The 26,464-nt window shown below is 35.3% G+C and overlaps 1 protein-coding gene across 7 annotated transcripts; it reads left to right on the top strand.

The window, feature by feature from the left end:
• The first annotated feature begins 1,284 nt into the window (after positions 1 to 1,284).
• LOC110100383 (alpha,alpha-trehalose-phosphate synthase [UDP-forming] 1) lies at positions 1,285 to 25,816 on the top strand. Of its 7 annotated transcripts, none has more exons than XM_028691563.1 (19): positions 1,627 to 1,771; positions 1,838 to 2,297; positions 2,454 to 2,935; positions 3,136 to 3,233; positions 3,325 to 3,713; positions 5,481 to 5,595; positions 5,783 to 5,884; positions 6,036 to 6,186; positions 14,429 to 14,517; positions 15,052 to 15,100; positions 15,442 to 15,542; positions 20,283 to 20,470; positions 22,044 to 22,161; positions 22,439 to 22,618; positions 22,695 to 22,817; positions 22,906 to 22,993; positions 23,089 to 23,219; positions 23,597 to 23,695; positions 25,063 to 25,816. In XM_028691563.1, exons 3-19 carry the CDS (start codon positions 2,497 to 2,499, stop codon positions 25,561 to 25,563), a joined length of 2,961 nt encoding a protein of 986 aa, XP_028547396.1. In that variant the 5' UTR covers positions 1,627 to 1,771; positions 1,838 to 2,297; positions 2,454 to 2,496; the 3' UTR covers positions 25,564 to 25,816. The 7 variants fall into 7 exon arrangements, with proteins under 7 accessions (XP_020683520.1, XP_020683514.1, XP_020683518.1 ...); XM_020827860.2 differs by having other exon boundaries at positions 2,451 to 2,935; XM_020827861.2 differs by lacking the exons at positions 1,627 to 1,771; positions 1,838 to 2,297 and adding an exon at positions 1,285 to 1,453 and having other exon boundaries at positions 2,465 to 2,935.
• The last annotated feature ends 648 nt before the right edge of the window (positions 25,817 to 26,464 follow it).

Genomic DNA, 26,464 nt, shown 5'->3' with positions numbered 1-26,464 from the left:
ATTTCCAAGCTTCCTTTAGTATCAAGTATAAGAGAAATTATTCTATGCAGAGATCAGACGCAGAACATCATACCGAGATCAATTAGAATGCGCCAAGCTAGTGGTACCGAGCTGCGGTACAAAGCAAAGGGGTGACGTGGCACATTCTAGTTGGTCTCAGAATGACGTTCGACGTCCGCACAAAATAATTAATCCAAGTATAGACTCCCTCTTTTTATTTGGAGAATGGAGGTTTGTTTATGATTTGTGAGAGTTACATTTTGATAAATTTGACAACAATTTCATAATAGTCCATCCAATCACCCAAATTGATCATTTGTTCATAGGTTATTTATCCAGCATTTAAGTGCCTTAAAAGGTCAACATCAAATTATGTTTCTCTCGTTGGATTCATCTCGTGGAAGTACTACTCTCTTTGAATAGAAGTATAACTTTCAAAAGAATACAGAGAATGCAATATCGAGAGACCAATTGATTCTTCATTTAATATCTTGAATCTTATAAATATATTTGAAGTGTTTTATTTGGATTCATTTAGACTTTGTTTGGGACAGATGCTTCTTAAAGCGGCTTTCTAGCACCAAAAAAAAAAAAATTTTTTGTGCTAGAAGCTACTTTAAAAAGCAAGAAAAAAGCCGTCCCAAACAAAGCTTTAGACTTAAATTGGGCTACTTTTTGTATCGTTAAGGTTGATATTATTGAATGTTCAGTTCGCCTAATTGAAATCGGAGTTTGAATCATCTTGATTTTAATTCTAAAAGTTTTTAATTCAAATATCGCCTCAAGATTCATGTTAATCAAATGAATTGAATTTTCTTGATTTATATTGTCAGCCCCTTATTTTCGTACATCTTATATCATTTGAAAAAATATATATTTAGTCTTTAAAAAAATATGCATCGCAAATTTATAATTAAAAAATATTATAAGATGCCAAAAAAACTTTTTAGCATCAACGTAGACATCTTTTCAAAATTATGAATAAGTAAATTCCTATAATTTATAATTTTAGCTTTTTTTTTAAGTTGGCATGTGAATTGAAGCAAAAATGCTAAATTTTTTCCTTCAAATTCTTTAATGTTTCGTTTAGGATGAATTTTTTTTTTTTAATTTTTAAAGTAATTTTTTATTTTTAAAATTAAAAATTTTACATAAAAAATTACTTAAGGATTAATAAATATATTTGAATTTGTGCATGCTCTATTACTCTAAATAATATCAAAAAATAAGTGATAAATATTAAAAAATTTCCTAAGATATATATATATATATACACCTGCATGCAACTTAAACAAGAGCGGTTCCTTCAAGTTTCTCTCTCTAAAAAGCAGAAAATCTGCTCATTAGATTCCTCCGTCTGCATTCATGGTGGTCTCTCTCAGTGAGAGTAAGTTGCAGTGAATTTGGCGGGTGGATAAGAATTGGAGAGGAGTAGATTCGAGGAGGAGATGCGGTGAATTCTCTCTCTGTTATTCTATTTTCTTTCGTTTTCTCTCTCTGAATATCGGCAGCCAAAATATCGGCAAGTTGCTCCAGTCCCCACAGGAGAAGAACGCATCGCTCTCTATCTTATTAGTTATTATTATATTTTAATTTTCGTGGAGATATTGCAATCTATAAATTTCTGTAGAAGGATTGATATAGAGGGAAAGAGATTGGGGAGAGGGAAAAAGGAGAAGATTTGCGGTTTTCCTTAACTGCGACTGCGTCTCTCTGGCGGTTGAAGAGACGAACCGCTTCTATTTGAACAAGAATACCGGATAACTTTTTCGTTCGTACCCTAACCTTTAATCGGCTTCTGGTTATCCGACTTTATTTTTACCCTTTTTCTTTACAGTTTTTACAGCCGGCAATCTCCACTTTCAACCCGGTAGATTTGTTTTAATGAGGATTGAATGTCTTTGATCCGTGGAAGTAGTGCATTTTACTGTTTGGGGTTAAAAGTTATTTCGTAGGGATTTTTGGGGGTACGCGTTGATCTGGATTGGTTCCGATTTCTTCACCTTTGATACGATCGTATTTCTGTGATCTTAGTGGGATGAAGAAGCATTCAAGTCCGGAATGGGACTCGTTATACGGAAGAAGGAAGGAGGACGGGACACGGACCACTGATTCTCTTCGCCCCACCACTTACCTCCTTTCTTTACCCTCGCATTCTCTCTCTTCGTCTCCACTTCTTTGTCTTTCTATATCTCTCTATTGCGCGCGCAATGGCCCCCGTTTCTTTAATCGCCCACTCGACATCTGGAGCTGCATTGAGACTGGAGACTCTACAGTCGGTCATGAGTCAGAATAGAGTGAGAATTTTTTATTTATTTTTTTAAAATGGATGGATGGAGAAGCTTCGTCGCATGCCAAGCTCCTGTCTTTCTAATCTCCCAGTCGTTTCTTTTTGATTAATTTATTTGTGATGGTTGCTTTTGGCCTTTGGTTAGCTAATGGCCTTTCAGCAGTTTAAATGCAGGGGAGCCGCTACTTTGGTAGGCTCTTGGTTTAATGAAGCTGGCCTCCGGCAGACAACGCAGCCATCATATGCCGGGAAACAAGTATAATAATCGTAGTCAGAACAGGGTTGATAGGCTGCTGCGGGATAGGGAGCTCAGGAAGCTAAGTAAAACCATTAATATCGAAGATTACGATGCAGCTGGAAGCAGTGAGGATAACAATGGAGGTGATTGCTCCCGGGAGTCTGATCGCCTCCCTGAAGATGAGATGAGAGGGGCAGAGAACGCGCGGGAACATGAGGATGAGATAGACTCGTCTCTCCCAGCTGGCATGAGGATTCTGGGGGATGGATGCAGAGCTTCGGAGGGGAAGCCCATGAAGCAGAGGCTGCTGGTGGTGGCTAACCGGTTGCCTGTGTCTGCTGTTCGCCGTGGTGAAGATTCCTGGTCGCTGGATATCAGCGCTGGGGGACTTGTCAGTGCTCTTCTTGGTAAGTAAAAATGAAAAAAAAAAAATCTTCTTCTCATTACATGCATTACTGGAGAATATTTATGATTTCTAATAGAATTGTGATGATATGGTTGTCTATATTGCCTGCAAGCTGTTTGATTTTTGTTTTCTCTCCCTACTTTTATGCATTAGAGAAATTGGAGTTCTGAAATCTATAAACTTTCTTACATGCTTGTACAGGTGTGAGGGATGTTGATGCTAAATGGATTGGATGGGCTGGTGTAAATGTGCCGGATGAAGTTGGGCAGAGGGCACTTACAAAAGCACTGGCTGAGAAGGTCTGTTTTTTTTTTTTTTTTAAATAATTTCTTGGTTCAGATTCTGTCTTTCTTAGCTTGTTGGTTAGCAAATCTGTTTCTTTTGTAGCAGAGATGTATTCCAGTTTTTCTTGATGAAGAAATAGTTCATCAATATTACAATGGCTACTGTAATAATATTCTGTGGCCGCTTTTTCACTACCTCGGGCTTCCCCAAGAAGATCGACTAGCTACAACTCGGAGCTTCCAGTCTCAGTTTGACGCTTACAAAAGGGCGAACCAGATGTTTGCAGATGTAGTGAATGAACACTATGAAGAGGGTGATGTTGTTTGGTGCCATGATTATCATCTAATGTTTCTTCCTAAATGCCTCAAGGATTTCAACGGCAAGATGAAAGTTGGTTGGTTCCTTCACACGCCTTTTCCTTCATCGGAAATTCATAGGACACTGCCATCTCGTTCCGAGCTACTTAAATCAGTTCTTGCAGCTGATTTGGTTGGGTAAGCATATATTTTTCTTTTGATGGCGATGGCCATTTGTGATTGGCACATGAGCTCATAAAGCATGACACTCTGTAATCCACTGTGGAAACTCTTATCCACATGGGGTACACTCATTTTTATGACGGTGATAAAATGAGATGGATATAAAGTACCTAACTCTTTCCCTTTTCTCAAGGGGCGGAACCAACCTTAATTTTCAGGTGGACGAACTTATAAGTAACTGTTGGTGTTGCCTTGAATTTGGCTCGACCCTTCACTACAAGAAAATGGGTTAATAGCGAAAAAAAAATAGAGTAAAAAAGAAAATGGTATCTAAAGATATCTTTTTGCTACAAAAAGTAATTAAGGTCTTTAGATAATAAGGGAACTTGATATTAGTCACTAAAAATAAAAAAAAGTCTTATAATTTTGTCGCTAAGAAGTGTAGAGAATTATTTTTTTCATATATATATATATAATTTTGTCTTAAAATTTTGTAGCCATTTTAGTGACTAATGATTTTTTGTACTTGAGTACATAATATATTTTAAAAATATCATCAACATTTTATATAATGATAATTATTCTTAAACAAAATTTAGGTTAAAGTATGGATGATTTGTTTGAAAAAAAAAATCAAAATGAAGGAATTGATTAATCATTCAATTTCTATAAAATGTATGTTGGAGTTGCCTTGAGTTTGGTTTGACCCCTCGGACGTCCAAGGGGGCAGCGTCCCCAAAAAAAATTTTGTTGTAAGGATTTTTTTGGAATTCAAATTAATAAATAAAATGATGAATTCTCTTTACTATTTGTTGGGGGAAATTGCTTAAAGGCCATATTATTTTTAAACTTTTAGGGGGAGCAATTGCCTAAAAACCCTTGTAATAAAGACTAAAAAATAGATGGAGGGGGACAAATTACCTAAAGAATCATATAATAAAGATTTTTTTTTTAAAATTTTTTAGGGGGGCAAAGATCCGCCCCTGCTCTTCTCTCTCTCTCTCATTTGCACACTTGTTGGGTTTTTTCGTTTTTTGGAATGGTAGCAGGGATTGGGCTTTTTGAGAATCCCCACTTATTTGAAACCTTGTACAACTACCATACACATGCTTAACCCGTTTTATTTAACAATGGGCCTAGTTTGGGTAGGGTTATACCATTAACTTAAAAAAAAAATGAGAATATCTAGTTATTAGGTACTACTTGGAATGTCTAGTAATATGAATGCATCACAGATCCTTCCATTTTTTTCCTTCTTTCCTTTCAATCACTTCATATTGTTATGCATGGAGTTTCCTTTTTTTATGTTTTTTCTTTGAGTTTTATGTTGCATTTAGTTAGATCATTTTACATGTATAAGTTTCTGCAGCAACTAGTTTTTACAAGTTTTATTGATATGACAATATTTTTTGATGAGTATAGAAAGTAGGGATGCAAACATTTAAATTCCATCTTAATTTTTTAGGAACACCTTTGACGTGAGCTGTGGGTTTTCTTATTATAAATATTATTTTATGATGGAAGGGGATGAGATCATATATAATTTCACGATTAAAGATTCAAGCAAAGACTTAAGGATATTTGAATAGCTGGCACAAAGAATTCTCATGAACCAGCAATAGATTAGTACTTAAAATGGTTCGTTTAATATTGAAGGATTGAATTTTTCTTTTTAGTTCTGCTATGTGATTTACATTTGCATAGTGAGCTCTTATTACCTCGTTGGGAAACTGACCTTTCTATTGAATTACAAGCATCTTCTTCTCTGATGGTAATACACAGTTTTCACACATACGACTATGCAAGACACTTTGTAAGCGCTTGCACTCGAATTCTTGGTCTTGAGGGCACACCAGAAGGAGTGGAGGATCAGGGAAAGCTGACACGAGTGGCTGCGGTATAATTTGTGTTGTTAATTTCTTCTTTCATTTTTATATGAAGTATTCCCTTGCTGGTTTACTTTCATAGTTCAGAGCTTGTAACTTCCTTGTTAAGTTAGAATGCTTAGATATATTTTTGATTAGAAGTGCCTTGAATGCTCACTTCGTTTTTGTGTTTTGTTCTTTTTTTGGCACACATAATAGTTTCCTATTGGCATAGACTCTGATCGGTTTAAGCGAGCTCTTGAGCTCCCAGCAGTTAAAGTGCATATCAATGAATTGACGCAAAGATTTGCTGGTCGGAAGGTATGGAAGTTTTTGTTTATTATCTTCAAGCACTGTAAAAAGTGATTTTTTATTAATAAAGAATAGGACAAATATTTGATTTATGATCTTCAGATCCAAACTGTATATATTAACTTTATGACCGGTTATTCACCGTTCTCTGATATGTTAGGTGATGCTTGGTGTTGATCGTCTTGATATGATAAAAGGGATTCCTCAAAAAATTTTGGCTTTTGAGAAGTTCCTTGAGGAAAATCCAGAATGGCGTGATAAAGTTGTCTTACTTCAAATTGCAGTGCCTACAAGAACAGATGTTCCCGAGTGTATGTTTTTATTATCTTTAATTATTCTTTCACCGACTTAATGGTAGAGTTCTATTTTTTACCCGTATCTTTTTATATTATGTTATGATGAAATGGCCTCATATTAAACTCACATGTGTGTATATATATACATTCACGTCAGCATATGTTTTGTCCTTACAAATGATTAAAGGTATATATGGCTTGGGTGGCCCAAGACGGGCTTTGTTAGGGTAACAATAACAAGTACAACAACATCAACAACATCAAGCCTTTATCCCACATTGACTACATGAATTCTTTTTCTCCATTGTGTTCTGTTAAGAGTAAGATTCTCATTTAAATCTAATAAAGAAAAGTTATTTGTAATATTTTCTAACCAAGTCTCTTTAGGTCTATATATTACCTTTCTTAAAATAGTCCAAATCTAATACATCTACTCACCTAACAAGGTCATTGGAGGGCTGTCATTTTACATGACCAAACCATCTAAGGCTACACTCTCTAATCTTATTTGTCACTGGAGCTACTCCAACCTTTTCACAGATATGCTCGTTTCGTATACTAACTCTAAGAGTAAATTCACTCATCCACCTAAGCATCCTCATCTCAACAACACTTAACTTAATATTATACTTCTCTTTTAATGGCCAACATTCATAAAAAATTTATATACATCTAGGGTAATAATAAAAAGTAGATGCATAGAAAAGAAAAAACCAAATATAGTAAATATATAAACAAAGGCATATAGAATTTATGTGATTTAATGAGATTCACCTACATACACTGTCACATAATGATCAAATATTGTAATAAACTTTGAAAAGTTAGAGATAAGGATGGATAGACTATTTCATCTATGCTAATAGCCGAGAGAGAATCCATATACCTATTGTGAGAATAAGGGTTGGATGTGATGAAGTAGCATTGTAATTACTCTTCTTTTTCTATTGTATGAGACTTATGAAGATTTAAGGTGAGCTACTCATGACAACATAAACGTAGCATGGATAAAGAAGAAGATATTATTCAAAAGAATATTATGGGGATACAAAGATAGTTTGAAGGAGTCTCGCCAAAGAACGCGAATGGAAGAAAGCCACCAAGCTTCTCCTTTCATCAAATATAAGCAATGCCTTATATTGTTTAACCCAATATGATTTTTTGATACAACTCACTTAATATTTATAAACACTTAAATACACATTATTATAATCTCTTGGAGGAAATATAAAGAAGTTCCAAAATCTTTATGACTTGATTGCATAATTGAGGAGATTCTTGATTATAAAGTATACAAATCTTCCTTTATTGCATTGAAGTCTTAATGGAAGGTGGAGAGAGGGGAGGGTGTCTCATGTTTATTTTTTATTGTAACATTTTTTCCATCTCTCTTGGGAAAGAGAATAAATCCCAATAATAATTATTATAATGATCAATATCATCTTTAATTTCTCCAATCTTAATTAAAGATGTTAGCATAATCTTTTAATAAATGAAATAATATTTCTTTTATTATTTTCTTGATAAAATTGTAGCTTAAATTCTTTGTAAATTTAAGTGATAATTATAAAGATGGTAGCAACTTATCAATTTTCAAAGCATAAATTTTTTCATAAATTGATGATGATTGAATATCATATATTATAAATGGATGATGAGGAAAATGTTCATCAAAATTTTCATATTTGCATCATGATGAGCAACTATTTGCATGTTGATGACTCCACTTAAAAATTCAAAATCTTATTAAATTGAGAAATTTAATTCTTGCTTATAAATGTTCAATTTTACTTTGATCTTAGTGTGCATCAGAGACTAATTTGAAGCATCTCTATGGATGAAACTTATCTCCTATGGGAACCAAAAACAGCAATACCTCCTCTCAATTGAAGAAATTGAAACCTCTTCATAAGAATACCTACAAAAAAGAAAAAGAAAAAAACTCCTCTCTTTCTGTTGGAAACTACTACTCCCCTTCTCTCTCTTTTCTTTGTTTGCTTGTTGTTGTGAGATGCCTCTCCTTTTAAGGTTCCATTTATAGTCACAATAGAAAGAGGAGTTGTTCTTTAAGCACTACTGGATCTCTGAGGGCATGCATTCGGGGTGGGCCTCCTTGCCAATCAAAGGGGCTTGTCCTTGTTTTTTTCCTTGCATTTACTTTCAATTATCATACTTGTATGGAGTTTTGCTTTGATAGTATAGCCCTTCCCACCTTTTGCTTTTTTGTTTTGGGAAGGCATAGGATCCATACTTTTGTGCTTTCTTTTTAATCAATGAAAATGCAACTTTCAAGAAAGAGGATTGAAATGTAGAAGTAATTATAATATCCTCAAAATTTTACAAATTCTCTTAAAAAAAAAAACTCTTAAAGAATTGAATCTTATCCTTACAAATCTCAATCTAATATTTACAATAAATATAAAATCTCAATCATATCTTTGATATATTTGATAATTAGAACATTTTGATTCCATAAAGTAAATAATATTTCACTTGGATGAATCAATTTTTGGTGTACTAACTTTAGTATGGAATTTTTTCCTCTAAATTTAACTTTAGTATGGAATTTGTTTTCTTGAAGGGTAGGAGATAGAGTTCTTTACTAAATTAATGGTACTTTTTTTGTCACAAAAGGGAAAAAGAAGGAAAAAAAAAATCTTGTGACTTATTCAATTCTTTCATAAAGCTTTCAAATCATAACATATTCTTATTGGATTTAATGGAAGCTACATATTCAACAGTTTATCTTCTACAATTGTGACACTTAATTGTGGGCCTTAAAAATTTGTGCACTAGCCTCTTGCTGGGAGATTTTAGTGATGTTTTTGGGTCAAATTTTTAGAAAGTAGATTAGATTCGAGACTAATGTGGCTGCTGGCAGCCCAGCTGCTCGGGTGGGGCCCAAGACCTCTTTTATCATCTTAGGAGAAGAGGCTTGGAAACTCTTTAGGAAATATATAAGGGGCATTTATTAGGGGATTTTGTCTGTTTAAGGGGGGAGATTGTGGAGGGTTAGAGTTTATGCTGAGTTCTATTTTTTACAGCATTTTTGGTTGGGTGTTTGGGTTCCTAGTGGATGCTAGGAATTATGAGGGAGACGATTCACCTCTCGAATAGTGAATCAACTTTTATCTTGTCTTTCTTTGCTTGGAGATTAGTAAATAGATCCCTCTTGGTGTTATTTCTGAATCTATTTGGAGTGAGTTGATATTTTCTTTATTGTTGTGTGCTATTTTGATCATCAAGTCATATCAAATTGGTATCAGAGCATGATTCATGGTCTATGATGCCAAGAAAGTTGGTGCTTTGAAAGAGAAACTAGAAGAAAAAGTTAACCAATTCAAATATTAAGTTGAGGAATGGATTTCATCTTTGGAAGGAAGGTTTTCTAACCGGACATGTTGAAGAAAATATTTGAGCTTCATACCCAAATGGCAAAATCGGAGCTGGTGGGTGGCCAAGGAAGTGGGGGAAACCCCAAGATCGCCACAATGGGGGGTGATCGAGAGGTAGAATCTTGGCGACGGGGAAAATAGGCCACCTCTTGAACCGATAACCAGGAGGGAATTTGGTGAAGGATATGGCATGAGAATAAATTGGGAGAACGAAATGAGGAGGGTTGATTTTGAGGAAGAGGATATATATGAAAGGAAGAGAGGTGGGAGAGAACAATGGAGAGATCACAACAATCGCCACATAGGAGCCAGAGGTGGAAGAGGAAGTTGGGGCGGTGGGGATCCAAGAGTGAGAAAGTTGAAGATGCCCTTTTTTTTAGGGGCAAGATGCTCATGGGTGGATTTATAGGATGGAGAGATACTTTGCGATGAATGGGCTGACGGAGGAGGAGAGGCTCACAGCGGCGGCTTTTTGCTTTGAGGTAAATGCATTGTCTTGGTATCAGTGGAGAGACTTGAGAGATCCAATCCGATCGTAGAGGGAGTTAAAAGATAGTTTATTAGAATATTTCGAAATCAATCGGGAAGGAGATTTCTACGAACAGTTCTTTACTCTGGTTTAGGAAGGGACAATGATGGTCCATGCGGTTTTTTCTAGCATGGCGGGAGACCCAGTTTTCCATAGTTTTCCCCTGAACAGGGGAGACGTCGGGAGGCTGTCAAAATTTTGGGTGAACATGCTACTACATTCGAGCCTGATTTGAACTCAAAAGGACAAGGACTTGGACATTAACGTATTAAGTTCAAACTTTAACAAAAGACTTAAAATCAAACTTAAGCAAGAAGAGTTTGAATTCAAAGAATTGAACACTTGAACTCGTTTTTGATCAAATGAGAACTTGAACTTGGACAATTTGAACTCAAGCAAACATTTGAGTTGGACCACAAGGGACTTATGAACTCAAACCGAACTTGATTGAACTCTAAGGAACATGAATTATGACTTGACTTGAATGTCAAAAGAACAAAAAACTTGAGTATGAACTTGCAATTCAAACAGCAGGGGACTCAAACGAACGGAAGAGGTTCGCTTCGAGCCTGAACTATACTGGGACTCAAAACTTGAACTAGATTTTGAACTCAAGTGTGACAAAATTAAACACTAATTTAAACTTGAATTGAGCATAAACCTAACTCAAATTTAAATAAATCAGTGAGACTTGAGCCAAGTACATGAGAGCTTGAAAATATTGAACTTGGACCATGCAGTATCAAGTGGGGTTTGATAATGAACTATGCTCAATTTGAATTGAATGATCCATAATAATTCAAGTCGAACCATAGCACAAGGAATTCAAATGAACCATAAGAGATTTGACAATGTGGAGTTGGAACCAAGCATGAAGGAGCTTGATATAATGCTTAAAATGAAGTTATGAGTGGTGAGATGGCAAATCCTAATTAAGTGCAAGAGGTACACACTGGACATAATGGTAGAGCCTCATGGACAACAACAATTCATATACAATGAATGTGGCACCCTACAAACCGTTGCAAGAAAGAAGTGGAAAGGATATCATCCATACTCTTGATGCAAGAAATTTGCAATAGCATGATCTATTCATAACATAAGGGAGTTTATAATGTATGCAACAAATTCCCTATAGACATTAATAAAAAAGGGGGTGAAACATGTAGCCTATAGCCTACGAGCAATAAAGTTCCCTGCAAGAAATGTTGCAGTTCATTGATCAATGTGCATAATGAACTTGATGATAGATCAATAACGAATGCAACTCATCCGACGAGCAATGCTAATCTACAGATGGACAACTACACCCACTTGTGGATAATAATACTGACAATTATCTTATGTATACACTCAAAGTGATTGAATGAAAAGCATTTAGTGAATAAAGCAACTGTTTTGCATCACTGTCTTGTGAATAGCAAAGAGGAAGTTGATAATAATCAGCACAACAATCATGCAAGAAGATGTGACAACCTCTACTTCGTCCACTCAAGAGCACTAACAAAGGGATATATATAGTAGAAGATACTAAAACTTATCTACGAGTGGCACTAGAAGATCCACATTCAGCGCAGTCTGCCCACACATAATGGGAGAAAACTTGTGATGTATAAAAAGAATTTATATCCATGCAATAATGGTGAATGCATCACTGATATTGGTGGATTCTCTACAGGCATGAGATAGAAGAGCGTGGAAAGCGCAGATGTCCGCTAGCACTGACAAAAGATTCTCCATATGTATAATAACATAATTATGGATGATGATCAGTAACATGCCACCGGATCTGCAACACTCATGTAAGCAGACAGAAGGCGTCTACAAGTTACAATGGCACGCCACTGGATCTGCGACACTCATGCAAGCAGACAAAAGGCGTTTACAAGTTACAATGCCACGCCACCGGATTTGCGATATTCGTACAAGCAGATAGAAGGCGTCAACAAAGTCTGAAATAAGTACCCCCGCACATGCACTGTAATTTGTATACACATAAGTACACAAAAGGGGTAAATATAATCAAATCCGCATGGGCCCCGTCGAGCGTGTTATTGGTACACACGTGACGTCTAGGTATGCTACGTGGGTCAATAAATTTGAACCCAATCCTCCTAAGCAGGTAGATAAGAGTCGACAAGGCTTTACAAATAATTATAAAATGCCCCAAAACATCCGCATGGGCTCCGGCGAGCGTGTTATTGGTACACACGTGACGTCTAGGGATGCTGCGCGGGTCAATAAGTGAATTCAAGTTTGAACCCGATACTTCTATGTGGATCAATAGGAGTCGACAGGGTTCGAACAATCAAACAAATATACGGTAGTGACGACCAGTATATTTGTTTTAATACATTCATATTATGCCTTCAAAGCCTATAATAATGAGAATTCACTGATTAAGGTATAAAGCTTATGAAACCCGATCCTCTGTCGACAGCTCGATAAAGTTGACAAGATTCATTCACAAAATTCAAATATTTTCTAATGGAAATGACCCCAAAATACCTCGATGATGGCCGTGTTGAATGCAAATCTCAACCGAAGGGGTCCATTTCCAGTATTTCAACATGCCACCCATAAAATCCAAAATCTAAAAAAATCCAAATTTCCCCCAAATTATCCAGATCCAGATATTTAAAATTAAAAATCAACCATCTAAACACTTAAAGCAAATCCATCCACCCTTCGCAATAGTTTGCCGAGGTGGATAAATCTGAAAATTACTTCAGCTCACAAAGAGTTAAATGCCTAGTCGAAAATATCACTAGGATCTATTCTCAAACAATATCCTGCCAATAAGGACGTGGTACGTGTCCTCTGACCAGCGGTTTTGTCGCCAAATGGCACCGCAGGATAAACGGTTATGACCCGGGGCCCTCTGAATCGAGTGGTTTTGCCGCCAAATGGCACCATGAAATACCGGTTATGGCCAGAGCCAATACGCTCCTTAGTGACATCAAATCCTTGATATATGAATTAATAGGATATGATCGATAGGGCACAAAGCCCTCTGTTAGTTAAGGTGGATTCAAATTTGTCCCCTTGTACAAACATCCCCCTAGGTTTACAAGGTCCCCTTGGACGAAGCAACCCATGACTGCCGACAAGGATCCTTCTGTTAGGTTGGGTCGACTACCTCCTCTAACTAAGTAGACCAGGGATCACGATGGCCCGGGACGACGAAACCATGAGATCTTGATCGGGTCCATCATCCATTCCCCTACCATATGCTTTAAGTGCAAGATGGTGAAAATTTCTATTTTTAAATATCATTTCTTACAACTTTCCAAATTTCCAAATCCAAACCCATTGCTGCTACTATATGCCAGATAACGCATATCTCTACGTATCTGATTGACTACTAGCCTTAATCGAAAGTTCTCTCTCGTTACTAGGAGGGGTAATTAACTATAGGGCTTGTGCCTATAGGAAACCAGAACTCAGATCATAAAGACCTCGCAAAATGAGGGCAAAATCTCTGGGTAATGTCTTATCTACAAACCCATCTGCCTTCCAAAATTTACCCCAGAACTTATTCCGTTAAAACTCCATCGCCGAATAAAAAGCACGAGTGGGCGGAGGCCGGGGCCGAATTTTTGGAGCCCACAGATATTCTTATTGCTATTGTAAAAAACTTGTCCTTTTGCTGGAATTGAATTTGTAGCATGTCGTCCCTCCCGAAGAAATTGAAGACCTCTCCCTTGCAAGCACTTGAAAAGAAAACTCTTCCCTTTCTATATCAGTTGGCACCTCCACTCTCCTCTCTATCTCCTGTTTGTTTTCTTGTTGTTTTGGGGATGCCAAACTCCTATTAAATCTATATGTATGCTAATAATATAGAAAGAGAATAAGAACATGGAGTTAATTATAAGATTCCACAAAATTTTACAAAATCTCTTAGTGCGCAAAAGGATTCAACCATATTTTTGCAAATCTATATCCATTATTTGTGATAAATAGGAGATCTGTATCATATATTGTAGAGATTTGATAAAGTGGGCATTTTGACTCAATAACTTCAATAAGCTTTTCTTATAGCATTTAGCTGTAGCCCAGCCAATTGTCTTCACTGCTCTGGATTTCCAGTTGGGCTTCCTTGAGTTCTTGTTAGGCAATCTACCAATTATCAAGTAGATATATACTTTTCTCTTGCACTAGGTAATTTGTAGTCTTGTAATTTTTAACTTGTTTACCTTTTTTGCAAATGCTTATAAATTTAGCTTGGATTTCGTTTGTTTGTTTTTTCTTTTACAGCAAACTACAATAAAAACTGACTTTTCTTTCAAAGGGCAATTTTTTAGGCGTTCTTATTTTTTTCCCTGTCGAACAGATCAAAAGCTAACTAGCCAAGTCCATGAAATAGTTGGACGTATAAATGGACGGTTTGGTACACTAACTGCTGTTCCTATACATCATCTGGTTTGTCTTAACTACTCTCTTCATTGGTCTGTTTATTCTTATTCTTCAATTTTATCTAAGGCGATTCCAGATGTTTTAGATTGTAGTGTATTCTTGTCAGATTGTTTCATGGTTTATACTATTGGATTGTAACTGCAGGCTTTTTGTTTGTTGTAATCATTCTCCTATTCCTCGACCCGATGTTGAGTTAATATGCACTTATTAATATTGAAAAAGTGGAAAACTTGGAAATTGATGTGATTAAAAAACATTATTGATCAGAAGGAAAAATCCAAAACTCTACTAATTCTTTAGTCCCAGTTCTTGTCTAATGTCTCTCTTCTATGCCACTGATAGCATCCCAAGGCATATAATGTGCAGTCCTGGCGTCCAGCTTGGAAAAATCCTACATTAGACCTTGGGTCGTAAATTTTCTTTGCTAACTAGTTTATTTTATGAAGGTCTGAGCTATCTGTCTTTCTGGGTTTTATGAGACTTGTAATGCAAGTATTTTGTGTAAAAGGTTTATTTTTTAATGATTCTTCCTTTTTGCAGGATCGTTCCCTTGACTTTCATGCATTATGTGCTCTATATGCAGTTACTGGTAATTAATTCTTATATTTAGCAGATTTATGTTTCTCTTTTTGTGTGTTATGTATGCAACATGATGGAGAATGTAGGACATGAGAATAGGGGTATGAACACCATATGATACAGACACACGCATGCTTATTATTTAAAATATATGACACGGATATATCATTATTGTATAAAATCTTAAAAATTAAGAAAATTTTATAATAATTACACTAATTAATTAAATATGAAGTGAATTCATACAATCATAGATTTATTTCAATTGCCATTTGTCGCCCTTTTAGGAACTTGGGCTATCATGGAGATTTCATTTAATCTTAATTCCTTGTCTTTTCGGAAAATTTTCAGATGTTGCTCTCGTAACATCACTTAGAGATGGCATGAATCTCGTAAGTTATGAGTTTGTAGCCTGCCAAGGTGCAAAAAAGGGGGTGTTGATACTAAGTGAGGTAAGAACTTCAAGATTTCTGAGTTTAATTGAAGTGCAATATTGTGTAACTTCATCCATCTTTCCATATTTCTAATGTTGATGCTTGAGATTTCTAGTTGTAATGCTTGTGTATTAGACTTGTTTTACGTGCAAAACAAATATTGCTTGATTGATAACAAATTCTTGATATTCTTGTCACAATTCTTACTTTCTTGGTTAGCAAATACATTTGTTGGTTCTACTTCTTTGGGCTAATTCTATTTTTTAAGTCTTCCTCGGCAAATTGGAAGTCATTTCTAAGGAGTTTTGAGTGTGGGCATAATCCAAAGAAAAATATTAAATACAAATATTTACTCATTCAGTTATTTTTCTCATTTTTATCTCATTGGTATTTTTTTTTTCTTGTCTTATTCTCTCTCTAAACTTGAGCATGATTCCTTCATGGATTATGCTCCATGAAGATATAGGAAAGCTTGACGCCTCATATGTCAGACAATCTCACTGGTCACCAACCCCGATGATAGCCATTATTTTATGTCTTATGAAGGGCTCCAACTTCTAACTATCATCTAGCCTTCAGAGGACACTATCGATCACACAACAGAAAAATCTCTGTTGACATCGATCAAGTTAACTACTAATCTCCAATCACTGAACCAACACTTCTCTTATGTTTGCTCAACAATTAGTTTAATAAATGAGAAGAATGAGTGATGCATGCCATATCATGCAATTATCATTTTTGATAAGCTTAAAAATGGTGGGTAACAAATTTGAATATGTTAGGTAGATAAGATAAGGTTATAAGTAATAGTTTGTAAGGAGTATAGATAGATATTTTATGAATGTATTGAAGGCACGGGTAACAAGTACATTATTTGGTTTTCACTTTAAAATTAAAATTAGTGAGACAATCAGACACAATATCCTGCGTAGAGTTTGAATTTTCAATGTATTGCCTTGAGAGAATTTTCTTTGTGTCATTCTCTCTTCATCATCTATAACTTGATCAAGGTTTTCCACTACCAAATATAATCAATAATAAACCTTTACGATTATCCTTGCCCTGTTATTTTGCTGCTTATTGATTATGAAATGTCTTCTACCTTGCAATACCCATTTATTTTTTAGAATCTCCAACTAGGAAAAATGTTTATTCTGCATTGCACTTTTAAGAACTCCAATAATAGATTTGAACATTACCTTCTTTTTTGATGTTTGACTTCATGTCATTTGATTTTCTCACTCAAGTTCATGTCATAAACATCATTAAGGTTTTTGTAGACCCCCCATGGATTAGTGGCAACTATCATAGTTCTAACCTAGCTCTTCAAAAGTGATGATAACAAGCTCAATGAATGGACCTTTTCTTCAAAGTTGATATCTACCGAGCTCAACTGAACTTGTAATTAAATTGAACTCATTGATATGCACTGCTACGGAAGTGTTCTCAACCATCCTAAGATTGAAAAATACAAGATACAAACATTAACTAGTCCAGCGGAAATACAAGATAAAATATTTGCTTATACAAATAGTTTCCCCACATTCATCTGGCTAGTATTCTCCCCCTCTTATATTCCCTCTCCATCGTTTATGCACTTTGGAGCCGGAAGAAAGTCTGTCACATCCTATGTCGAACTTGCTTTTGCCGATCACAAGACTCTATAATAGTCATTTGTTTCCTCTTGTGAAGGCCTCTAGCTTTCAACCATCACCGCTAGTGCTTCTGATCACATTTTCATTGAGGAAACTACCGTAACTATCAACTTCCAATCATTCCATCGGCCACATCTACAGCCACTACTTTTTCACCTAGTTGAATGAAGGAGAATAGTAAGTGATGCATATCAACACCTTTGAGAGCCTAAAAGTGGTAGGTAATGTTGACCTCAATAACAACTTCGAAACCGACTCGACCAAACAGTGAAAACAACAAGTGGAAGACACAACCTTGTGCGAATACTGTTCAAAATGCGTTGATAAAAAACCAAAATCACTCAAACAGTGAACCAATTGCAAAATGGAATATGTTGATGCATTTGGGACATCAAAAACAGCTTAGATTGATACTCATATTGAAGGGGCCATTATAAATTCATCTCCAAGCGATGTGACAATGCAATATCTATGAACGGAACGACAAAAGTATGCAATAAAAAACTTACTTCATAATAATAATAATATTTATTTTTATTATTACTATTATAGTTATTATTATTTGTCCGGGTGCAGTGTTAAATAGGCAATTCTTGGCTGCCTACAAAGTTTTTAGGTTAGATTAGGTTGATTATTTCCTTTGACTAAGTAGATTAGAGTCCATGATAACTTGAGATAATGAAACTATGAGTTGTTGATTGCGTTTGTCATCATTCTTTCCACCATTCGGTTTAAATATAAAGTGATAAATTTCAAGTCTTATATCAAATACTACCATACACTAAGCACTTAGCTTTTAACAACCAGCTTTAATCAAAAGTTCTCTTTTGTCACCAAGAGGGTAATTAATCAGTGAGACTTGTGCATTTTAGAAACCTTGAACCAGGGCAAAATAAAGGTAAATGTTTTGTGTATTATCTTATCTTCAAACTACTTTGCCTTCTAAAAATTGAGCTGGAACTACTTAAACCCTTTCAACAGAGTCAGGATATAAATTTTTGAAGCCCATATATAATTAATTTATGGCTAGGTAGATGAAATAAGGTAATACGTAGAGGTTTTAGGAATGGAGGGAAAACACATATAACAAATACGTGTAATAGATATGGACTTCACATTTAAATTTTGTGAGAAAATTAGGCTTCACATCTATCATTGTGCCTTACCTTATGGATTATAGAGAATGCCTTCACTTAAACCCAACCAATACACTTTTCTTTAAAGCCCACTGACATACACCTTCACACATACGCCAATTCATGAATCTTTTTTCGGGGCTTCCTTCTTGCATGCCTTTTTGTTTTGTTATCAGTATCAGCGGCAGAGGACCTGTAACTTCTTTGGCCAGGCCTTAACATCTTTCTCATTACACTCCCCTCGCTTATGTAGAATTCAGTGAAGCAGGACTTTTTGTAATGGTAGCGATGTGAAACGTAAATGCCATGTACTTGTTTAGGTGGCAAGATTAATTAAATCCCAAATCAATTTGGGGAGAGAGAATGAAAATTTGAAATTAAATTTCAGATTAAGTGGAATTGCCGGGATGAATTTGAATTTAAATTCAAATTTAATGGGGAGAATTAAATTGGATGAGAGGGAATTGTGGGAGGTAATTATGAAGGCTTAATGAGGGGGCCTATTAATGAGATAGGAAAGAGATTATGCCCAATGAGGGGGCTGGCCACATAGAGAGAGGGAGGAGATTATTTGTCATAAGTAGAGTGGGGCCCACATTACTAATCAAAGATTCAATAAAATCTGAATTAAAATTCAGATTTTGAAAGAAAGGAAAATTTTCAATAATGGGGCTATCAATTAGAATTAATTGGAATTTCAAATTCAAATTAACATCCAATTAATATGAAAGCCTTAAATCAAGGAACTATTTTAGGAAAGTCTTCAATGCCTCTTGGAAGCAAATTTGAATTTCAAATTTGAAATTCTCAAGAGGGAGGCCGGTGGCTTGGTCGTCCCAAGGAGCCGGTGGTGGGATTGGCCTTGGATGGCCGGCAGTGGACTTATGGGGGCCGGTGGAGGGGATTTGGGAGGAAGAGAGTTTGGTTAGGTAGAGAATAAATAAATTGGGTTTAGGAAAAAGAAAATCCGGAGCTACACACCTCGAGCAACACCTCCAATAGAATTCACAAAGAGATCTACAAGCGCCACTTCCTCAAGAACTCACAAAGAGATCTTGGGAATCTCGGAACTCACAAAGAGATCATTCCACTTCCTCAAGAACTCACAAAGAGATCTTGGGAATCTCGGAACTCACAAAGAGATCCTTCTCCTCTCATGAACTGACTAAGAGATCAAATAAGTAGAATAAAATTTCATTAACAATTCATCATCCCATTACATAAGAAAGGGCCTCTATATATAGGCCTAAGAAACTAAAACAAGACACATATGCTCCTAAGGCTTACATAGGACGACCCTCTTATGTGAGGGGTGAGGGTAAAAACGGAAAATTCATAATAAAAATTTAAAAATTACAAATAAAATATAAGATAACGTGGGATGTTGACAGCCGTTGATCTTCAGCTCCTTGGATAGTCATGGACGGTTGGATGTCCGCATCAGGTAGTCATTGACGAGAAGAGGGAAGCCTCTAGCTGCAACGTCTATGTTCTACTTGTGTCTGAGCTTTCCAGAAATGTTTGGGCTTAGTAACGAACTGGTGTTTGGATGGACAGGAGTTTTAATGTTCAGGAAGAGGAAGGATAGGAGAGGAGGGAATAACAAAGGGATTTTTTTTAATTACTATAGATGAATTTTTAATTACTTTTGCAATTAAATTTTTTAACAGGTGTTGTTCTGACAACCTACATGGACAAAAACAGATAAACATAAGGAATATAAAACATAAACGTGAAAGATTTAAACAAAATACCTGGCTGATCGAATTGATGTTGCAACATAGGTTAAATTGGCGAATTTTCCTCCTTTCCTTTATCCGCTACATGTCATGTACACTCCTGCACACAGTTAATTGCATGTAGCTTTTCTGAATTGTTCCTTGTTTTTCAGTTTTTCCTCTTATTTCCACACTTTCCACAGTTCTTCTGGATGAAGTTTCCATGCTATTTAATTTTTTATATAGTTTGCAGGTGCAGCTCAATCTCTTGGAGCTGGCGCCCTTCTTGTAAACCCATGGAACGTCACAGAGGTTGCTAAGTCAATAGGTTATGCGTTGAACATGCCTTCTGATGAGAGAGAAAAGCGCCATAGGCATAATTATGCCCATGTAACTACACATACAGCTCAAGACTGGGCAGAAACCTTTGTAAGGTGCGGATCTGATCAATATTGTCAAATACTATATAACTTTCTCTTGTCAAATGCCAAGTTAGTAGCATATTCACCATCTCTGCTAGAAATCAGCTAGATATTTAAAAAAAAAAACAATTTGATAGCTTATTTGCTTTGTAGAATGCTTAACCCTTTTTAAATTTCCACACCCTCCTGCCACCTGGATCTCCAACAACCACATGTTTGTATGACTATGTGAACACATCTCATCCCTTCTCATTTAATTAATATCTATGCTAAGCGTATCTCTCAAATGAGTAAATGGTTTGCCATGTGTATTATCATGCATTTATTAATAAAAAATTTCCCTTTGTTAACTAGCTTCTTTCAATTCTTATTCTCATTTAAATATCTTTGACAGCACGTCCTTTTGTCCAAATTTATGGAAAGAAGGTTTCATAATTTGAGATGTTAACATTTCTATTTCCAAATTTATAGGTTTTCTTTCTTTCTCAGATTTTCTATTCACATTCCCTAAAAAAACAAACCTTGCATGTTGCTTCCGTTTTCTAAATTTATCTTGTGGACCCTGTTCCTGCATCTCAACATGGTTTTATGGCTTTTGTTTGTCTAGTTTGCTTCAATTATGGTGCTTTGATTTGAACTTTTCTAGAAGTAAACTCTCTCTCTCTCTCTCTCTCTCTCTCTCTCTCTCTCTCTCTCTCTTCTTTTTGGACAACTTTGCTGTCTCACGTATGAGGCACACTTTTGGGGTCGTTTTTGTCTAGTCAGAAGCATATTTTCACAGGCATTTTGATGCTCTAGGACATTATATACAGATCATGATCTCTCATTCTTTTTAATCTTTAATAAAATTCAGGCACTTCTTGAATGTTTCTCAACGTGGTTCTAACACACAATGGAAATAGTTTGAAGATAAAAAATGTCACTCTTTGCCTAATATGAACCAAATTCATTTTATGTTAGTCTTTTTTCTTCTGGTCAGTTTCCCTTACCACGGCTATCACTCGGGTAGCTCCTAAGTTTTGCCTTCTGCATTTTATCTACAAATACTAAAATGTATATGCTGCTATTTAATAGTTATTTAAAACACATTATATTTCATTTGTGGGGTTGTGCATAGATTCACAGTTGCAAATATAATAATCATGTGCCTACTGTGTGTTCCTTATTTTTTAAGCATAGCAGTGTCAGTGTAGTTTCGTAACCATACTTCATACTCTCATCCCTTGTCCACACCTAAACTGAGAAATTATTCTGTGCGGAGGCCGGACGGAAAGAACCGTCCAGATTTGATGCGCTTTAGCTGTTTTTTGCTGCGTTTTTGCAAATACTCAGTAAAAGGGCAACACATATACATTCATAATTGCACTTTTGCTACCCTTTTACTTAGTATTTGCTAAAGTACAATTATGAATGCATATTTATTGCCATTTTGTTGAGTATTTGCAATAGCGTAGTAAAAGGGAAGCAAATCCGGACGGTTTTTGTCGTCCGCACAAAATAATTTCTTCACCCAAACCTCTCCTCTGAGGTGAATATACCTGCTCGTGCACGTTCTTTTGCCTTATTACATTTTTTTTCCCTGTAGTGAACTTAATGATACTGTTGTTGAAGCTCAGCTAAGAACAAGACAGGTCCCACCAGTGCTGGATTCTGATTTGGCAATTCATCAATATTTACGGTCCAAGAATCGACTTTTGATACTGGTATTGTCTAATTGTATACTCCAACTTTAGATTTCATTAAAGAACATAAAATTCTGCATGCAATGTTTATTTTATTATTCTGATCATGTGTGAATACTTATTATAATCATCAGAATGGCTTCATGTTAATATGTATTTTTTAAAACTGAACCAGCTACTCTATTGCATGTTATAACAGTTTGAATTTGATGCCCTTTGGTTGAGCTTGTATTCCTGTTCGATTTTGTTAATACCATTTTTTTATATGCTTAAGCAAAGCACTTGTTCAAAACCGCAGGGTTTCAATTCAACACTAACAGAACCAGTTGAGTCTTATGGAAGGAGAGGTGGAGATCAAATTAAAGAAATGGAGCTTAAGTTACACCCAGAGCTGAAAGGCCCCTTGGCGACATTGTGCAGTGATCCAAAGACTACCATTATTGTCCTTAGTGGAAGTGACAGAAGTGTCCTGGATGATGTACAACTCTGTCATTAATTGAACTTTCTGTTGCATTAGATATTTTCCCTCCCTTATACATTCTTCTTTACTCCAGAATTTTGGGGAGTATAACATGTGGCTGGCAGCAGAAAATGGGATGTTCTTGCGTCTTACTGGTGGTGACTGGATGACCACCATGCCAGAGCATCTAAATATGGATTGGGTTGACAGTGTAAAGGTGCTTTAAGTTTTATGATATTTAATGCATTCCTGGTTAACATTTAGTGCTTAGTGATTATTGTTTTCAATTTCATTGGATTTTCCAGCATGTTTTTGAGTATTTCACGGAAAGAACGCCCAGGTCGCATTTTGAACATCGGGAGACATCACTCGTCTGGAACTACAAGTATGCAGGTAGTTCTCAAGCAATCAATGTCATCTTTTGTCCTACAACTTTGCACCTTCCATGCTAATGCTACCTTCTTTCTTTGTTTTCACTATTTATGAAGATGTTGATTTTGGAAGGCTCCAAGCAAGGGATATGCTACAGCATCTATGGACTGGTCCAATTTCTAATGCAGCTGTTGATGTTGTCCAAGGTAGCCGGTCAGTCGAGGTTCGTTCGGTGGGAGTGACGAAGGTAGGCAAATTAATCTGTTTGAAACCAACTTAGATGCTGAAATTAAACTTCCATGTTATAGGTTGTACATTGCATATTTCATGGGAAGATTGGCACATTAATTCTATGATATCATAATTTTTATTCCTTGATTTTATATGTTTGGAAGTTGATAAAATAATCTCAAATTTCAAGTTCTTGCATTGTTCATATTTTTTATGTTTTCTCTTCCTCTAGTATTTCATTATAGTTCATCCTATGCTTCAAGGACTATTGTTGGTGGCTTCGATTAAAAAAAGTGTTCCAAACACCTAACATCATATCTTGTTTTATAGTTGTTTTCATCAAATTCATCTTTATGGAATTTACTGAATTTTTAATATGTTTAATACATGCAGGGTGCTGCAATAGATCGGATTTTGGGAGAAATTGTTCATAGCAAGAACATGGTTACACCTATAGATTACGTTTTATGTATCGGTCACTTCCTTGGAAAGGTTGGTTTTACTTGACCACTTGAATAGCCAAGCTTACCTGTTCTTATGCTATTTATTTGTTGCATAGTTGTTTTGAATCATTTTATCTTGTGTTTTTTTATGTAGATTATTAGAAACCAATATATGAGAACTAATTTTATAAATGGGAAAATCATGAAATTGGTGAAAAGAAAGCAAGCTTGAGTTTGGTCATCATAATCATCATTATAGTTATCAAATCCTATTTTTTTATTCGTCTTATTGAGTGTTGCATGAGGTGTTAAAATCTGTTTTTTGATATATTTTTGCACAAATATTATCCATATTTTTTTAGTCAAATTCTTATTCTTCTTTCTATATTAATTTTATTTATCATCTTTTTGGTGCATCTCTACCATTCATTGTCCATGCCCAAATCACTATCTCATGTGGATGAGTGACTTTACCCTTAGAGATAGGATATGAAATGAGCATATACGTGAAAAGGTTGGAGTAGCGCCAGTGGAAGATAAGATTAGAGAGAGTCGCCTTAGATGATTTGTTCACATAAATTTGCGGCCTTCTGATGACCCGATTTGGAAAGTAGAGGTATTAGATTTGAGTTATGTTGAGAAAGGTAGAGGTAGATCTAAAAAGATTTCATCAGAAAATATTAGAAATGATATTTCTTTATTAGATTTAAACGAGAATTTGACTTTTAACAGGACACCACGGAAAAAAAAGGATTCATGTAGCCGACCCCACATAGTGGGACAAAGGCTTGATTTTGTTGTTGTTGTTGTTCTAATTTTCATTAGATGTTATTTGAACAATCTTTCTAGTATAATAATATTTGAATCAATTCTTTCTAGCATTTTCACACGTCCATATTAACTTTTTTTTAATTTTTACCAGTCCCAAGTTACAGATTAATGACTTAACATTCTCCTCAATACTCATATACATACAATGTATTCCAACTTTTTGCATTTTATTAAGTTTACTTTTATTATTTCACGCTATTTTCTTATTGTAAATTTGTCACATCAAGATGAAATCGGGCAATGATTTTCATTTGGGCTTTCAAAAGATGATGACAATTAGTAGTGTTGAAAAGTAAGAGCTAACTTGGAACAAGTTGTTTTATGAAGCTAGAATCTGCTTCCATTCTATTTTTCTTACAAATTATTAAAAAACAAAATATCTTTAGTGTTGGTTTCTCTGTATGTTCCCATTAGCACTTTGTCTGTCATCTTTCTTGTTTTGGAAGAAGATTATCGAATGATTGGAAACAATTGTTGCACCAGATTTTTACAATTATCATCTGTAAAAAAACATGACTACATACAAGTAATATTAGCTTTGTTTGGTATTTGAATAATTTGGAACGCTTGATTACTATTTGTCAGGATGAGGATATCTACACATTCTTTGAACCAGAGCTCCCTTCTGATCCCCCAGCTTGTTCCAGAACAAAGACAGCAGAAATTTTCAAGGCATCTGCTGATAAGAGGAATACAGGGAAGCCCTCCAACATAAAAAACACAATGAAAGCATCACATGGAAAGAACCAAAAGGCTTCATTATCATTGGAAAGGAAGGTTTCCTCCTCATCATCTTCTTCATCATCTTCGTCGTCAACAACATCATCCAATCATAATAACAATCTCAGCCCTTCAAGATCATCTCATGATGTCTCGTCGTCCTGGCACGAAGGATCGTCGGTGCTCGATCTCAAAGGAGACAACTACTTCTCCTGCGCCGTCGGACGAAAGCGATCGAGTGCAAGGTATTTTCTCAACACCTCAGAGGATGTTGTGTTGTTTTTGAAGGATTTGGCAGAGTCCTGCGACCAAAATGCTTTTATCAACTCCAGCCAACTCTTCCTGAATGCTGATAGAATGAGATAAAGCTTATTCTGGTAGGAAGAAATTCATTGCAAGCTGATATGCCCCATTTGATTATGAAAGAAGCTTGTTTTGCAAGAGAAGGGCCTTTGTAGGAATGGTATTTTCTTAGGTGTTTGATAATATGTTGTATATCTCATCTCTTCTTCATAATGTTAAACAGTGTCTCTTTGATAACATTATATGAGTAAGTGTTGTTGTTGCTGTATTTTCTATCTTTTTATATTAATGGAAGCTACTCCTTTTTTTTTATTTTCATTGTAGGGAAGTTATGCAAAACATTATTTTTAAGTCAATGGGTTTTATTGTAAAATCACGTTTTCTAACTATAATATCTAAATATTCATTTGCTTCTTTTGCCTTTTTTTAATGTTTATTTCTGCCCTTCATGTAGGTGTTAAGACACAAGCTTTTGGCTTCAATTGGGACGACTGTCTTATTATTTTATAAAGTAATTTTTTAATACAAAAATTTTTTAAAATAAAAAATTTTCTGCTAAAAAAATTATTTCAGAAAGTAGCAAGAAAGTTGTCTCAAATGAGATCGTAAATGTGTGCGTCAATGTATTTTTATTATAGATTGAAGAAGGCGAATAATTTATATTGAATTTTGACTTGTAGTTATTTACAATTTGTCATGACTAGATAAAGCTTCTAACTATATTTCAAATATTTGATTTACTATTTGAGGAATTAAATATTTTAAATTTTGTGTGCTTATAAATAAAATGAGGGCCTTCTTGAAGAGAAGAATTCAATGAAGTTGAAGATCATTTAATTTTAATATTATTATCATTAAAGCACTCAAATATTAAAGAATAGATTACGATCAAGAAGATTAATATGAATAATGTAAATAAGTGTTTTGATTTATTCCTATTGTGAGGTGGGGCTTGGAGCTTGGA

This window comes from Dendrobium catenatum, unplaced genomic scaffold (genome assembly GCF_001605985.2).
Source record: "Dendrobium catenatum unplaced genomic scaffold, ASM160598v2 original_scaffold_12804, whole genome shotgun sequence".
NCBI lineage: Eukaryota > Viridiplantae > Streptophyta > Magnoliopsida > Asparagales > Orchidaceae > Dendrobium > Dendrobium catenatum.
The sequence above is the reverse complement of the archived record's forward strand: the minus strand, read 5'-3'. Positions and strand labels throughout refer to the sequence as shown.